General features: G+C 33.6%; 1 protein-coding gene across 4 annotated transcripts; it reads left to right on the top strand.

The window, feature by feature from the left end:
- The first annotated feature begins 275 nt into the window (after nt 1-275).
- TRMT10A (tRNA methyltransferase 10A) lies at nt 276-14,787 on the top strand. 4 transcript variants are annotated; one of them, XM_054591538.1, is made up of 8 exons: nt 276-389; nt 6,196-6,411; nt 7,288-7,450; nt 8,183-8,254; nt 9,257-9,331; nt 10,993-11,142; nt 12,872-12,977; nt 14,314-14,787. In XM_054591538.1, exons 2-8 carry the CDS (start codon nt 6,227-6,229, stop codon nt 14,580-14,582), a joined length of 1,020 nt encoding a protein of 339 aa, XP_054447513.1. In that variant the 5' UTR covers nt 276-389; nt 6,196-6,226; the 3' UTR covers nt 14,583-14,787. The 4 variants fall into 4 exon arrangements, with proteins under 4 accessions (XP_054447513.1, XP_054447514.1, XP_054447510.1 ...); XM_054591539.1 differs by having other exon boundaries at nt 6,207-6,411; XM_054591535.1 differs by lacking the exon at nt 276-389 and adding an exon at nt 625-752 and having other exon boundaries at nt 6,207-6,411.
- The last annotated feature ends 1,702 nt before the right edge of the window (nt 14,788-16,489 follow it).

Genomic DNA, 16,489 nt, shown 5'->3' on the forward strand with positions numbered 1-16,489 from the left:
TCAGCTCCAACAAAGAGCCTTTCGTCACTGTTTCGTGTTTTTTAGAGTAAGAATGTCTTACGTCTCCGCCCGACCGAATATTCTCACAACACGTGAATGAATACATATCCACAGGTACACTGGTGCTTTTAAGTGGAAAAACTCGTCACTGCAACCACCTCCGAGTCCAAAAATCCTAACTGCTGACTCCGCCCCACAGGAACTCCCTCCCCTTTTTCCCTCTGCGGGTCCGGAGTTGGCGCAGTTACAAGACGTATGACGTAAACGCCGAAGCCTCCCTCCCTGCTTCTGGGAGTTGAAGTTTCCGAAGGAGGACTCGTGGACGGTATCAAGACCATTCCGAAAAGGCTTCCTGTGCCTGCTCTCAGGTTCCACAACAATTCAGTTTGGTAAGTCTCCGGGAACTGGGGCTGGCTCTCGCCTACCCTTTGATATCCTCCAGCCACAAAAGAGACGCTCAGCCTGTGCCACCTTCAATTAGCTATAACAGCTTCCGGGGAACAGGAGAGTGAGGCTGTGGAAGTAGCAGTCGCGACCCAGTTGCCGAAGGAAGTGGCGTCAGATAGAGTGCGCCTTCGCGACCCTCCAGGAAGCTCCCTGATTGGCTGTCTTCAGCTTAATGCCGCCTCTGGAGTGCGTCCTCCAGTTTGTGGTCCAGAGGGGAGAGTGGGGCGAGGCTCTGTCCCTACGACGTGGGGTGCCAGCTGTTTATATCCATTTCGGGGCGAGAGGTGGTCCCTAGTTTGTGAAGAGTGAGTTTCCAAAGAACGAAGGGAGAGGAAAATTTGGAGTCTGAAGGGCCGGGAAAAGAGTTACGGTTTTGCCACGTCGTGGCTAGAGACCGTGGGCAAGTCGCTTTACCTCTTTAAACTTCCTTATCTCATTTCTCTAAAGAGGGGCTGACATAGCTGAGCGCTCGGAAATGTAGCGACCAAAGGGAAAGGTGCTGCTGGTGCTTTTAGCCCTATCGTGGGGAGCTCAGGACGATTTTAACAAGACCGAGTTGTTACCTGATTTCACGGAAATAAATATTGAGTGTTAAAATTCTGCCGTTTTTGTAGCGATATAAAGAGGATGCAACAGATGATTTTCTCACTTTTTGTTTTTTAAGTTCTCCCCCTCACCTCATCCCAGAACAACCGTCTCCCTAAGAGACCGGAGAGCTGAGCCAAGAACTGTTGCTACTACTGTAGATTTTTGGCTGGCCTGTTTTAAAAAGTATATTCCTTCCCTGTCACTGTCAGATGATTTAATTCCACTCTGCAGTTATATCAACATTCATTGGGATTTTTCTTGGAGTCTGTCATAATTTATGAAGAATATGCTAGCCCAATCAATAAAATCTATGAAAGTTTTTTTTTTTAACTTTGGCCATTCGCTGATTTTTGATATGTGTTGTTCTTGCTTAAATCTGCTAAGAAATGGAAATAGAAGTATTGAAACCGTTTTTTGTGTGTGCATCCCACACCAAATGGCCTTAGTCATATTTTTACAGTTCTTAAGTTATATAAGACTACCTGATGACCGAGTTCTGTGACTAAATGAACCATTTAAAAAATTCTATGCTGAACAAAATTTCACACAAATATTTCTATAATTGCTACAAAATATCATTCTTAAATATTTGTGGAACGTGGTTAAATGACTGAAAATGTGCCGTGAGAGTATCACTGCATGTGATGGAACGCACAACCCTCTGCCGTAGAGCTTATAAACTGTGGCTAAAAATAAAATAAGAAAGCCAGTATACCAAGTAAACATCATACATATTTTGCTTAACTTGTAAACCGAACAAGCTAGTACCTAGGGAACTGCTTATTGTATGGTATAGGCAGTGGGAGTTGGTACATAACCCTGTATGTAAAGAGTGCTGTAAGAAGTCTTAAGCCAACTTCATTTGTATTGTATTCCATGCCTCAATGTATCTAGCTTATTCAAAGCTTTAAAATATTCTGTTACTATAATGCATTTTCTTGAGGAAAGCTTTAAAAATAATAATGATAACGATTTAACTAACTTAAGACCTATCTATGTATTTGACAGGGTGTTTTTAAGACTTGGGTAGGAAAGGCAAAAGCTCCCCCTGGTGTGCTTGAGCTGTAAAATGTTGCCATACATTGGTTTTTATATTTGAACATAATAGAGAACTAGTTAAAAAAAAAAAAAAAAAAAAAAAAGCCAGTGATAGGGAAATAGTCTTCCTTAAAATATTTTCTGTGAATTTTAATTGTGTTTTTAGGTTTGCATGTTTAGCTTAATGGGCAAATTTAGCTTATGTTTTCTCCACATTGTTTTGCACTCATGCATTGCTAACTTTTATTTAATGTACTATCTTTGGAAAGGAAGTAAAGTAAAAGTGATCCCGGAGATCACAGTATTTAAAATTTTCTTTTAATTTTTTCAGGCTTACTGAATTTCCTGTCTTTCAGTTCTTAAGTTGAATGTTTACTTTGTCTTCCAGCCTTTAACAAGTATTATTAATGAATACATTCAAGGTTACATGTTTACCTCTACCATTTAGTCCTTCTTTCACTCTGATACTGAGATCTTTTAACTTCTCTGACCTACTATGTTTCATTCTGTTTCTCTGTCTGAACTCTGAGTTAGATTGCCAGGATGTCTTCTAATCCATCAGTTACCTCTTAGACACCAGGTAATCTGGAGTTTGTCTCATCTATTGAAATTTTTGTATCTTCACTTCCTGGTTTCCAAATGGGTTCTTTTTCTTTGATTCATGCTTGTTTTACTTTTGTTATGCCTGCTTTCGTGACCCAATTTCCTGCCTTTTTTTTTTTTTTTTACAGTTCTTATGATCTCTGAAAGATTGCAACTAAACTTATTTTAAAGTCATTTTCATATTACCATATCATTTCCAATTTATATAGAGTGAATTTATCTCCCAATTGTTGATTTTGTTGTGTTTTTTTACCTTTCCTTTTTGTAATTTTGCTTTGTAGACTCATCTTGAATGGAATTACCATTTCTCCTCTATAAATCATTTATCTCATACTAATTTTGTGGTTGTGGGCTCATGGCCCTGTTCAGTGCTTCAGCCCACAGTAAATTTTATATAGGTGATTCAGAATTCTTATCATGTAGTGTTGTAAGTTCGTATGTCACCTCAGCAGCTTGGCCCAGGTTGTAGCGGAGAGGCTGTATCTGCTTCCTTCAGGTTTTCCCCAACTATTCAGTTTAGTATTAACCAGTCTAATTCTACCTCTTTTAAGGCTTTTTTCATAAAGAACTCAATCTCCAACATTAGATTAAGGGCTCGTCTGAAACTATCTCCCATCTTCCATCTCCTGTCTTGTGTTATTGCTATTCTCCCTACTTTAAAGCCTGGGAAACTCCCAGTTGCCTTTCCATAGCAGACTCAGCAAGAACAATGTGTGTACTAGTTCTTGCTTTTGGTTTTGAGAGAGGCTGTACCTTTTTTGTTTTTCCTTTTTATCTTTTATCTACTATTGTTATGTCTTTCAAGACTGGAAGGCAGGGTGCCTCAAAACTTCTCTAGGAAGTCTGTCCCAATTTTTCTATTTAGTGGCATATGGATAAAACTGGAGCGGTTTTTTGGTCATCTTTCAGGGACACAAATCTGAAAGCCTTCCAACAGCAGGGCTAAAGCATCATAGATCTTTTACATTCCTTGGAAATCTTTATTTTCTAAATAAGGTCTTTGATTTCTGGAAGGCACAGTTAGATCTGGATTAGAATCATAATTCCACTACTTCATTCGCCTATTCACCCAACAAGCACAATATTTTGAGGACCTACTTTGTGCTAAATTTGTTCTAGGTGCCTTGTTTCTTACGAATTATTTGGTAGCTTTGTGATTTGGGGCAAACTTTTAACCTCACTCTACCTTTTTCCTTTGTAAAATAGGAATGATACTGACTACTTCATAGGGTTGGTTTTAAGGATTAAATTAGATAATTTTTTTTTATTAAGCGTGATAAAAATTAATGTCTGCTATTACTGTGTTTACTTGAAAAATCCTTTGTAATATCATATTCACTCATTTACTTATTTCACCAGTATATAATAAGCATCTAAGTGCCAGGCCCTGTGTTAGTACTGGCAATAATAACGTTGGGCAAAAGCAAACATTATCCCTGCCCATGCGGAATTTTCACTGCAGAACTGAATTTGAGTTGTCATGTCTAGCAGGTATTCCTTTAAACTAAGGGTACTCTTTGGTTAGTGGTTTAAGGAAAACTTGTGACCTCTTACTTGTATTACTAGATGTAATTGTAATTATATCTAGTAATTACATCCTTAGTAATTGTGTGACCTAGTTTATGCCAGGATTTTTGCTGTAGCTCCCAAAGTATATCTTAAAATTTCTTGTCTCTCAGTCAAAATTGGTAAACTTTCCAAGTTTGCCAGTTGTCCCTGTATGTCCTGTTACAACATTGAACTTCTAAAGGAAGCAAGAAGGGATATAATAATGCATATAATAAAACTACTGCATAAATTATGTTTTGCAAAGGTTTTGTCTTTCCGTTTCTGAATTGTGGTGATTTTTCTTCTTTTAGATGATAGCTTCTCTGTACATCCTAGCTATTTCTGTGAAAAGGAGGAATCATACAGTCTTCTTTGAAACCAATAGAACAATTGCATACTTATTCTTTGGTATGGAAAAATAATGAATAACATTTTTAAGCTTTGGTGTTAATAATTTGTTAAAGAGAAATCTCAGTATTTCTAGCTCTTTTTCCTAATATGAAGAGAAATTCACATCTAGGCAATAGATATAAAGGTGTCTGTGTTTAAAACCAAATAAAGATGTTTGTGATGGCCCTAAGCATTCTACAACTGAATACAGAATCAACCTAAGTATTTTGATTTTTTTTTACCATGACTAAAGTGGAAAATTTACAATTATGTACTTACAGTGAAATATATGGAAAGGGGCAACCAGATTTGTTTTTTGTACTATCCAAAATATCTTTTGTCAAAAACCAATTGTGAATGTATTCCCAGATGACAAAAGTAACATTTTTCTCATAACATTAAAGATGACTTTAAAAAGTGCTTTTCATGTTTTTTAAAAAATAATATTTTGTACTATACAACAATGTTTTCATATTTAATTTAGAAAATTTAATATGAAATTTAGAAAATGCAGAATACCGCGGGTAAGAATTAAATGTTTGTGTGTGCTTTTTAAAACAAAATTGGATATAATGTGTGTTTTTTTGTTTTGATTTTATTATTTACCATCACCATTTTTCTTTATCACTAAATAATTTTGGGAAACATGATTTTTATTGGCTGCTTAGTATTCCCAGCCATTATCATTGATAAAGTGTAATTTATTCAATCCCTTTTGCTGGCATTCAAGTAGTTTACAATTTTTCATTGTTAAAAATAACACCACTGTACATAAAATGGTTCTCCCTTCCCCCCCAATCCACTGTTTTGATTTCCATGGTTTCAGTTACCCGCTGTCACCCATAGTTTAAAAATATTAAATGGAAAATTCCAGAATTAAACAGTCCAGAAGTTTTAAATTGCACACTGTTCTGAGTAGAGTGATGCAATCTAAGGCCATCTTGCTTTATCCCACCCAGGATGCGAGTCATCCCTTTGTCCAACATATCCATGCTGTTTACGCTACCTGATTGTTAGTCACTTAGCCATCTCAGTTACCAGAGAGACCACATCTACATAACTTTTATTAAAGTATATTGTGATAATTGTTCTATTTTATTATTTTTAATCTCTTACTGTGCCTAATTTATAAATTAAACTTTATTATATGTACGAATGTATATGAAAAAACATCATATATATGGTATAGTACTCTCCACTTTTTTGGACATCCACTGGGGAATCTTAGAATGTATTCACTGCAGATAAGGGGAGACTACTATATATCCTTTTGCCTTAATTTTGTGTATATTTCTGATTCATTAACAAGAATTCATTCTAAGGAAATAAAATACTGAGTCAAGGTTATCAACATTTTAAAGCTCTTGGAACATACGTCTGGGTAGCCTGCTGGAAAAATTGTGCCATGATCACCAATAGTGTATGAAAGCACCCCATTTTATCACTAGGTGTTTGCCGGTAAACGACATATATTGTCTAAATTTCATTTTTTCCATTTCTGATATGGTTTAATTCTAATCACTTCTATTGGTCATTTGGTTTTTATTTTTTTGAGTGTGCATCATCTATTTATGTCAAAAGTTGCTTTTCAGTTTTCCAGAGGCATCAAATAATGTCATCTGAAATGATGCCAGCATTTATTGAGACTTCTAATGTTGAAAGAAAGCAAGACTTCAGTGAAGATCAAGAGGAGAGCCAGAAGCCAAGATTAGGTGACGAGTTTGAACCAATATCTAAACGACAAATGAAGAAGCTAATGAAACAGAAACAATGGGAAGAACAACGAGAACTCCGCAAGTATGTTTCAAAATGCATATATTCTACTCCTATTTAGAAATACGGAATGTTGGACCTTTCATAGTCCTTTTACACATTAAAAGTAATTGTGTTAATTAAAATTGGGGCCATGCATATTGTTAGCTAACACTGTCAGTTGGCTGTTACAGCTATATATTTGAATTATTTTTTTAAAAGTATTTATGAATTTACACTGCACACTTTTCTCACCCAAAACCTATTGTGAGTAGCAGCACATTTTCTGAAATAACAGACTTAGGAAAGGGATATAATTAGCATCTGTGTCCTAGATATGGAACAAAAATAACCACCTCAAAAAGATTAATTTTGGGTCTGATGTTCATTTTGCTAGAAGAACTATTGCAGGTTTTGTTGAGAACAGTTAGGCAGAAACTGTTATTGTACCTTAATGCCAAAATTTACTGGGAGAAAATAAACTATAGTTGATGCAGATTAGAGAAAAACTATATGAGATTTTTTTTTCCACTCACAATTCTACTTTGCTTTTTTCCTACACCATATAAATGTTGCTAAAAATCATATAGGAGTAGAATGATAATACAACTCTCAAAGTATTAATATTTATAAAGTTTTCTAAGTAGAGTATTATACCAATAATAAATGAATTTATTAGTATAGTTAGGATTTGTGTAAAAAGCATTACGTTGTTTTTGAAAACTCATTTTCTTCCTTTTTAAAACTTAGAGGCACTGTGTAAAATTGCTGATATTTGACCAGTTTTGATCCACAGAAGTGGCAATTTCATATGGTTCAGCCTGCTGATTTAAAAAGTAATTGTTTCTTTGTCTAGAACCGTCTTGTAAATATATGAGTATATAAATAACAACAAAAAGTTATTTCAATTACTAACTTTAGACAAAAGCGGAAGGAAAAACGCAAGAGAAAGCAGTTAGAGCGACAGTGTCAACTGGAATCAAACTCATATGGGAATGATAGAAAACGTATTCGAAGAGATGTTGTTCCCAGCACACTTCGCCTTATCATTGACTGCAGTTTTGACAGTTTGATGGTATTAAAGGTATCATGAATCATTGTCAGAAAAACTCTGTAGGTAAACTGCTAAATAATTCTTGCTTTAATATGTAATATCACTCTGATATAAATTTAGGTATTGAAATCTCAAATCAAGTTTTTCATACTCTGTGCACCCCAAGTTAAACTAATTAATAAATTCCTTTTATGTATGTGTATATGTATATGTATTGACAGAGGGGAGATAAGCACCATAATTAGATTGTAAACCTCAACTGCAGATTAATCATAAAGATCTGTGAGTGTTTATTTGCACTAATTAAAATTAGGAAAATAAGAAATATGATGGTCTTAATAGAATTACTTCTTATTTAATAGTTTGAGAAACCTGGCTGTTTAAATAATGCTAGTGAAGAGAACATGCTTTAATTACTTTCCAAACCATTGGTAAGCTATGAATATAGTAATAGTATGGCTCTAAGAGAGTTTTTTTTTTCTTTTTGCTGACTCTTAAGAAGAGTAAATGTTTCAATGAATGAGCATTTTCAGTGCATACAAAATATGAAATAATGGGTTACTTACAGAGTATTGACTTATAGTAATTATTTTGCTAGTTATATAAGGAAATTGATTGGAAATTATTAAAAAGGATTTGAATATCAAAAGGAAAAAATGTACCTGTCTAGTCATCCCTTGTGCTTATTCTATTTCACTAAGATTGTGGAATGGCCATAGATGATTTTAAAAATACTACTTTAAAAATTATACTTTTTTATAGGACATTAAGAAACTTCATAAGCAGATTCAACGATGTTATGCAGAAAATCGACGAGCACTGCATCCTGTGCAGGTATGTTTGAGAGATTTTAAAACAGACTCTGGCTTCCTTTCTTATATTTTCCTTGGGAAAAGGCATAGATGCTCCCCAATGCCTGACAAGAGTCTTACAGATAATCCCTTAGAGAACAAAATGTCTACTTGAACCATGTTCTATTTTTCTACAAAGATAAAGTAAAATATTTTTAACATTTTTTCACATGTCATTCTCAGTCTGTACACATTGACCTGTTCATTTCTGTGTAGTTGAACATCTTCATTAAAGGATATACATATATTTTCAAACCAGTTTCTTAGCTCTCATTCTTTCCCATCCAGGAAGCAGGAGGAACTGATGCATGCTGTGCTACCTGTTAGTAGGTTTATTCTACTTAAAAGATTTCGAGTAACTGATCATTTTGAAAAGTTCTTTCTTAGCTGCAGTGAGGGAGTGTTTTGTGAGACTAGTTGCCTACTATTAAGAGTTGCCTGCTGTCTGAATTCTAGGTGATGTAATAATTAACACTGGCTCACTCACATTGAGAGCTGGAAATTCTTTTTTGGTTTGATATTTTGTTTTTATCAAGTGATAGTAATTTTATATATTTTTACATTTTATATTCTTCTCACTCTTGCTTAGACTTGAAATAGGTGTCAAGTTTCAGAGTCAAAGAATTATGACAATGTTGGACTCTTAAAAAAATAACAGTAGTGGCAAAAAAAGGAATGGAAACTTGACATGGAAGCAGGGAGTTTATAGAAAAGTGATCATTATGGGAAAGGTACATTATAGCTGCTTGAAAAATAGGCTGAAAATGTAGATGGAATAAAGAAGTTAGTGTGTTATGGAATGCACAAAACATGTCATTTTTACCAAAAATTTATTCTTGTATGCTTAAAGTGTGCTACAAATTTATTTTGTAGAATGAAAATATTTTGTTCTATTGATGATCAGATTAGTGTATGAGGGAAATAAAATACTGTACTTCAATAGTCATTTGCTCTCTCATAATTATGCCAATGAATTTCTTATCAGTTTTACTTGACAAGTCATGGAGGCCAGTTGAAAAAGAACATGGATGAAAATGACAAAGGATGGGTCAACTGGAAGGTAATTAAAGTCAATTAACTTTCCCATAATTTCAAATACTTTTAAGCTTAAAGGTCTACATTTTTTACCTAAGTTCTACATAATGTTAATAAATAGGAGAGTCAACAGTCTCCAAACCCTGCGTATCATTGTACCAAATTTTAAGGGCACTAATTGTAGAAGGTAAAGAGACTGTGATTATCTGTCTGTATTTGCTCTCATTAAATCTCACTTGCTATTTTGCCTCCAACTTTAAAACATTTTTTAAAAAAGGAAAAAAATGCAATCTCTACCTAGGAAACTGGCTATGCATTATTTACGAGTGAAGCCCCTCTCAAATTTGAAAATGTACTTGCATTGATTCTTTTAAATCTGTGTTCTCTCATGTCCACATGTGAGTATTGAACTCTTTCTCAAAGCCAGTTCTCACCATAACAAACTTTTCTTCCCATGCTCACAAATCCCATAATGACTGAATTTATTTTATTAATATCCTATAGTGTGAAACATTTTTAAAGGCTTTTTTAAGGTTTAAAATACAATATATTTACCAAGTTTTATGATCTTGCCTAATTTCCTTAGAAATGTAATAAGCTTGAGTAGGCATACTTTCAGTTATTTTGTGGCTTGTTACATTTATTATTTATACTACTAACTTTCCAGAGAGAGAGATGTTCACTGGTCTCTAATTTCATGTCCTTCTTGAGGCCCTTATTAAGCGTAAGAGCCAAATTATAACATTTTCTAGAAAACTGGCTGTTTATTTATCAATAGGTTACACGTTTTAGGCGAGACAAGTCCTGCTTCATTTTTGATTTCCTTAACAATTACTGATTAAGCCCTGACCAGTGTGGCTCAATTGCTGGGGGGATGTCTTGCAAAGCAAAAAGTTGCCCGTTCAATTTCTAGTCGGGGCACATGCCTGGGTAGTGGGTTCAGTCCCTGGTCAGGGTGTGTACCAGGTGCAATCAATTGATGTTTCTCTCCCTCTCTTCCACCTTTCCCCTTTCCCTAAAATTAAATAAATAAAATATTTTTAAAAATTACTGGTTAAATGTCATCTGAGCCTCATAATGTATTTTCTTTTATTCTATCAATATAGTTTGCAAAGGTCTGCCCACTGTTGTTCAGTTTTCTACCTGTGACCTAAAAATTTTGGTGAAGATGATTTCAGATATGTATCTTTGTAAAAATATTTGTATGGAATTTATTAAATCTATAAACCATTTCCTTTTGATGATTCCTGTAGATGGAGAGGAATTGGAGAAGGAATTCTTTGGCTAGAAAACAATGTGAGCAAATATATGACAAAATGTGTTTGTTTTGTTGGAACAAAGTTAGAAAGGGTAGGTAAGTGCCATATTGGGAAAATAGTTACTAAGGAGTTTTAATTTTATCCTACAGATCAGGATAAAACATTGAAATTAGTGTTTTCAGAAAATGAGCCTGACATTAGCCTATGGAAGTAAATTAGAGGGATCTGAGGCAAGAGACAGGAAAATAGCATTAGGAGGCCACTTAATAAGGTGTGAGGTGATAAGTTAAAGTAGAAGGTTATAAATAATGCATTGTAAGAACATTCATACTACCATTAATAGGATTCACTTCCTTTGAAAATGATTATTAGCCAATTTTCACAAAATTCTATGAGTTAATAACATCTTTCCCCATGTGTCTTAAAGGATATCCACATTAAACCAGAGCACTATAGTGAATTCATAAAAAAAGACGACCTGATATATCTTACATCAGATTCCCCTAATGTACTGAAGGAACTAGATGAATCAAAGGCTTATGTGATTGGAGGATTAGTAGATCACAACCATCACAAGGTACCAAGTTTATATTTTTGCTTTTTCTTGTGCTTAATATTGATATACCAATTTTCTCAATAGTAACAATACTACTACTTGATAGTAGCAATAATACTTATGATAGCTGATATTTATTGAGGGCCTGCTCTGTTTCAATCACCTTTCTGGCTAGGCAAAGCATTTCACATAAGGGTGGGGCAATATTAGATGTACAGCTGTTTGTATGGAAAATAATACAATAATTAATAAATAATAATATGAGAATAAGCTCTGTGTTTCACGTACTCACAACTATTAACCTCCTCTTGCCTCACCTGTATATCAGTGTGCTTAATCCCACTATAAACCAGTAAGGTCAGTGCTATTATTGTCTACATTCTGTAGCTGGGGAACTGGATGCCTAGAGAAATTAAGTCTAAAATCAATCGTAGTAGGTGGGAAAGCAGGTATTTGAAACCAGGCAGATTGTTCTGGAGCCCAGATGGTTAACCGATATGCTGTATGGATAGAAGATGCTGGTGCTAATCAATTTCTAGGCCACTGGTAAAATTTATAACAAAATTGATAAATTTATATTTTAAATATGTGGTATTCATGGGACATATTTTTTGTTCTCTTATGTTTCTACATTTGTCTCTTTGTACCTCCTTACCCTCATTTGAATAAAAAATTACAGAACTAGACTTTCTAATAGAAAACATAATTTTGTACTTTGTCACCTACTTTGCAATATGCTAAACACAACCCAACTAAAGAAAAAACATGTTTACTAAGTGTCTGAGGAGATGTCTTCAGCAGAATAATATAAATTCATTATTATTGTATAGCACTACTGTGCAGTAGCACTCTCTCCAGTGTTAGAAGTGTTTATACCATTCTGTCTAGTGTGGTAGCCCTGTGGCTATTGAGCATATGAAATGTGTACAGTATAACTGAGAGACAGAATTTTTAAAAATTTTGATCAATTTAAATTTAAGTAGTCATATGTGGCTATAATTGGACAGTGCATCTCTATAGCATCAGGGAATTTTATCAGAATCTTTAGCCTTTTTATTACTTTCTTAGTGGAAGAATTCTATTTTTGTTATTTATGTAGAACCAAATTTTATCTTTCATGTTGTGTATAGCCTTTAACTAAAACAATTTTGTTTTCAAAAGCACTTGCATCAATCATCATTATTTATTTATCCTTAAAATATGCAAACTGCTGGTTGAGAAGTTAGTTCTTCTTTCTCCTATACTCTGTCTTTTGGCTATTTCAGTTCTGATTAGACCCTGGCTTTAAAAGTTTTAATTTTGAGAGGAGAGAAAATTCTTCATATTCAATAATCTTTTAATTGATAGGAAGGGAAACATTAAGTTAATATGCAATTTAAAAAATTTTTTCAGTTCAGTATTTTAAACTAAGAGAAAGGCACTGTTGAACAGTAAACAGGTATTTGAGTCAGGAGGCATGGACCAAGTTTTTCCTATGGTTCTGCCCCTGAGGAGCTTTGCGACAGAACAGGGAGCGTGTATTTGGTTTCCTCACTTGTAAATTGGTTCAAACAAATGCCCTAAACATCCTATCTCATTGTCAAGAGCGTATTTCAAAATTAGCATTTAAACATACATACACACAAACACACAGATACTTCAGATAATATTCTCTGAATTAAAATCTTTCCTAAAAATTATTTATTCTGTTGTAGACTTTAAGTTAAAATAATTTAATGTTCTAGTCCAAGTTATAGTCTCTTTGTTTTAGGGACTCACATATAAACAAGCATCAGATCATGGAATTGACCATGCACAGCTCCCCCTTGGAAATTTTGTGAAGATGAATAGTAGAAAAGTTTTGGCAGTTAATCATGGTAAGCTATAAGGGTATAAACTGAAAATATACCTGAGTGAACATTGTGAAAAATAACGTTATGTTTACGTTTTGGACAAGTACAAAATATACACCTTGCTGGAGACAAAACTATAGAATGTAATGATATATAATTTGAATATAGAATTAATACATGATTATTTTAGAAGATTATGGAAATGCAGAAAACTATAAAGAAGAATAAATAAGATATAATTTCACTACCCAGAGATACCTGGTATTAACTTTTTTGGTGTGGTTCCTTCCAGTTCTTTTCTTTTGCATATATATTATTTACTACATAATTGGACTCTTACGCTATTACATAAAATGTTATAAATCTGGGTGTTTTCTCCCATTTATAATTACATATTTTCATTTCATTGAATTATTAATGACTATGTAATATTTTTACATCGAATGAAGTTTTGCTTTCAAAATTTTTTTAAGTAGAACCCCAACCAGAGTACCAGGGTAACTCAGTTAGTTGGGTAGCTTCCCATAAGGTAAAATGGTCATCAGTTCGATTCCCAGTCAGGGCACATGCCCAGGTTGCGGAGTTGGTCCTAGTCAGGGCATGTATGAGAGGCAGTCAATCAGTGTTTCTCTTCTCACATCGATGTTTCTCTTCCTCTCTTCCCCCCTCTCTTCCCTTCTTGAAAAAAAGAAAAAAATAGTAGAGATTTTTATTGTTACACAACTGTTTACTGGGCTCTTTATAAGTGCTAAGAACTTTCTCCATAGTAGGTTCTAGGGAGTTACAGAAATGAATTTACTGCTTCCAGGACTGAACTTCTTCTAAGACCTTTGATAAATTGTAGAAATTACTTTTCCATAAAGTAATCCAAATTAACTTTTCCGCAATGTATTAATGTGAGAGTACTTTGGAGTCAGTATTAAATTTTTACCTCTAATGTGGAGGTAAAAAATCAGCCAACATGCTCCCCAGAGTGAGTAGCTCTTTATAGGTAAGATAGAAGAAATTTAGATTAATCCTAACTCTTTTTTTTTTCTAGTTTTATGTCAGCCCATAAAGGATAAAGAAGTGAAAGGGATAAAGAATGGAAAGGAAGCAAAAATATTTTCTGTCTATTGATTCTTATTGACAAGGATAATGGTAAACTCCTGAATGTTTAAGAATTGAATTGAGGAGGTAACAGGCTTGAGAGGTTTGGGGCTAATTGGCTCTGACAGCCAATTGGAGAAGAAGGTGATAAGAACAAAGTAATTATTAAGACATACTAGCACTCAACACAAAAGCAATGTATTTTAAAAGATAGTATGCAACACTGTGATGAACTTGGCTGAGAAATGTATACAGTTTGTCTTTGTTTCAGTGTTTGAGATTATTCTGGAATACTTGGAAACAAGAGACTGGCAAGAAGCATTTTTCACTATTTTACCGCAAAGGAAAGGAGCTATTCCCACAGACAAAGCCTGTGAAAATTCTCTGCTTGACAAGAAGTCTGCCAGAGTTGAAGGTGGATTGGACAGTGATACCAGTGAGGAAGAAATGAGCAGAAATGAACCAGATTCACCATGTGAAGAAGAAAAGCAGAATAAAGAAAATAGCACTGAATCTATAGTGAACTGTATACCAAAGTAATGTTACCGCGTTTTTGTTTCCTCCCTCCCTCCCTCCCTTCCTTTTTCCTTTCTTTCTTTCTCTTTCTTTTTTGTTAAGGAAAAATTAGAACATAAGGTGCTTCATAGAATACTAAACTTGGAAGAAAATTTCGTTTTCTCTTATTTTTGTTGAATTTTTAAAACTTTTAGAGCTGATAAAAAGTTGTAGTAAGAAAGCACTTTTTGTTTTTGCATGAGTCACAAGTGGAATTTGAAAAGTTCGTTTTCTAAGCCTCAAAGAAGAATTTTAGAGGATTTTACTTTAATAGTAAACCTTCATTCTCTCATTTACTGAGTTGTATTCTTCAGAATGTGCCTTCTGACCCTAAGTTTTATTATTTTATGTTTATATCAATGTCTTACTGGTTTATTTCCTACTTATTTGTGGAGGCAGGTATTTATAAATCTCCTGTAAGTGTACCAAAGTGTTCAGTATGTGAGATTACCTTCCACTTGCAGCTTTCATATTCAATAACTTCAAAGGAATATTGTGATTTTAGGAAGAAGTATCAGATTGATAAACTCAACAATTTATTTGTTTTGAATGATTGATCTGTCTCTGTTCCTCTTTTCAATGCCTTTTCATGGTTCTAAAGCAATCACTGACAAGTTAATCTCTTTAATATATATTTTTAAAATATATTTTTTAAAATCCAAATCATGGTGATAAATTATTTCAATTACACAATTTCATTTTTCAGGCTAGATTATTTTAAAAGACTGTTGAAGGATCAGTTTTGTCTATGTAAAAAGAGCTCTCAGCAACTATCTTTTTGTTCCACATATACTTAAAAAAAATCTGTTGGTTCTTAAAGTTAACTTTATATGTGCATCTGCCTACTATAATATGAGCAAGTTAATGTAAATGTTTATTTCTGTAAATATGTATGAAAATATGCATATAATTCTATATATATCTTGTCTACATCATGTATGATTCTTAATGATACACAGGATTGAGTTGTTGTTTATGTGTATTATTTGTGTGAATGGTCGTCTTCAACACTACTAAGGAATTTGAATTTCAAAAAGTATAAAATCTATAAATATTTGTATAAGGACATTGGTAAGGTAATATGGGGCTAAATGAGATGTTTCAGTTTCTTACCCATAACTGTAGAGCAGTTATGTTTAAAGTATATACTTGTCTTTTGTCACAACAATAGTAAGATTTCAGAAACATTCACTGAGTGGATAAAATGAAGTTTCTTGTTACTCATTGGCATCTTATACACATTTACAAATTACACAAATTATATATTTATACAAACTACATACACATTTAGTAGAAAACTTACTCGCTTTAGTATTGATGTTCTTTATCTCTTTTGCTTTATTCTTGGTAACCTATTATAGTTATCTATTTGTAGTAAGGTTTGTGAGCAAGCTACATAAACAAAAAGCCCCTACAATTCTAGAAGAACAAAGCTTATGTCTTAAGTTGGATTTTTCAAAGGTTCAGATTTTTCTAAGTAAATAAGGTTTAATTATACCTTTCATTTAAATTATTTCATAGGGAATAGGCACAGTTTAATTTTGAAAGGTGGGAGAAAATCATTACAGGCACTATGTAGTTTAATTTTCAATAACTATAAAAGTCTTATATTAGTTTCTTAGAACTACCATAACAAATAACCACAAATTGGGTGGCTTAAAAGCAACAGAAATTTGAAATTTATTCTCTTACAACTCTGGGGGCTAAGAGTCCAAAGTCAAGCTGTAAGGGTCACTGAGATTATATATAAAAATTATAGAATATATGTGTATATATATATATATATATATATATATATATAATGTCAAGAGAATTGTCCATAGAGTGAGAACATGTACAGACAGCAATTGTAGAAAAGAAAAAAGAATGCCAGGGATTACAATTAATGACAG

The sequence above is a fragment of the Pteronotus mesoamericanus genome, unplaced genomic scaffold (genome assembly GCF_021234165.1).
Source record: "Pteronotus mesoamericanus isolate MK-2021 breed Mesoamerican mustached bat unplaced genomic scaffold, CSHL_Meso_final scaffold_232, whole genome shotgun sequence".
In the NCBI taxonomy this organism is placed as follows: Eukaryota; Metazoa; Chordata; class Mammalia; order Chiroptera; family Mormoopidae; genus Pteronotus; species Pteronotus mesoamericanus.

Coding starts and splice junctions, on each gene's coding strand:
- TRMT10A (XM_054591538.1), top strand. CDS start 6,227: ATGTCATCTGAAATGATGCCAGCATTTATTGAGACTTCTAATGTTGAA. Junction 8,255..9,256: donor GAGCACTGCATCCTGTGCAG/GTATGTTTGAGA, acceptor ATTTCTTATCAG/TTTTACTTGACAAGTCATGG. Junction 12,978..14,313: donor AGTTTTGGCAGTTAATCATG/GTAAGCTATAAG, acceptor TCTTTGTTTCAG/TGTTTGAGATTATTCTGGAA.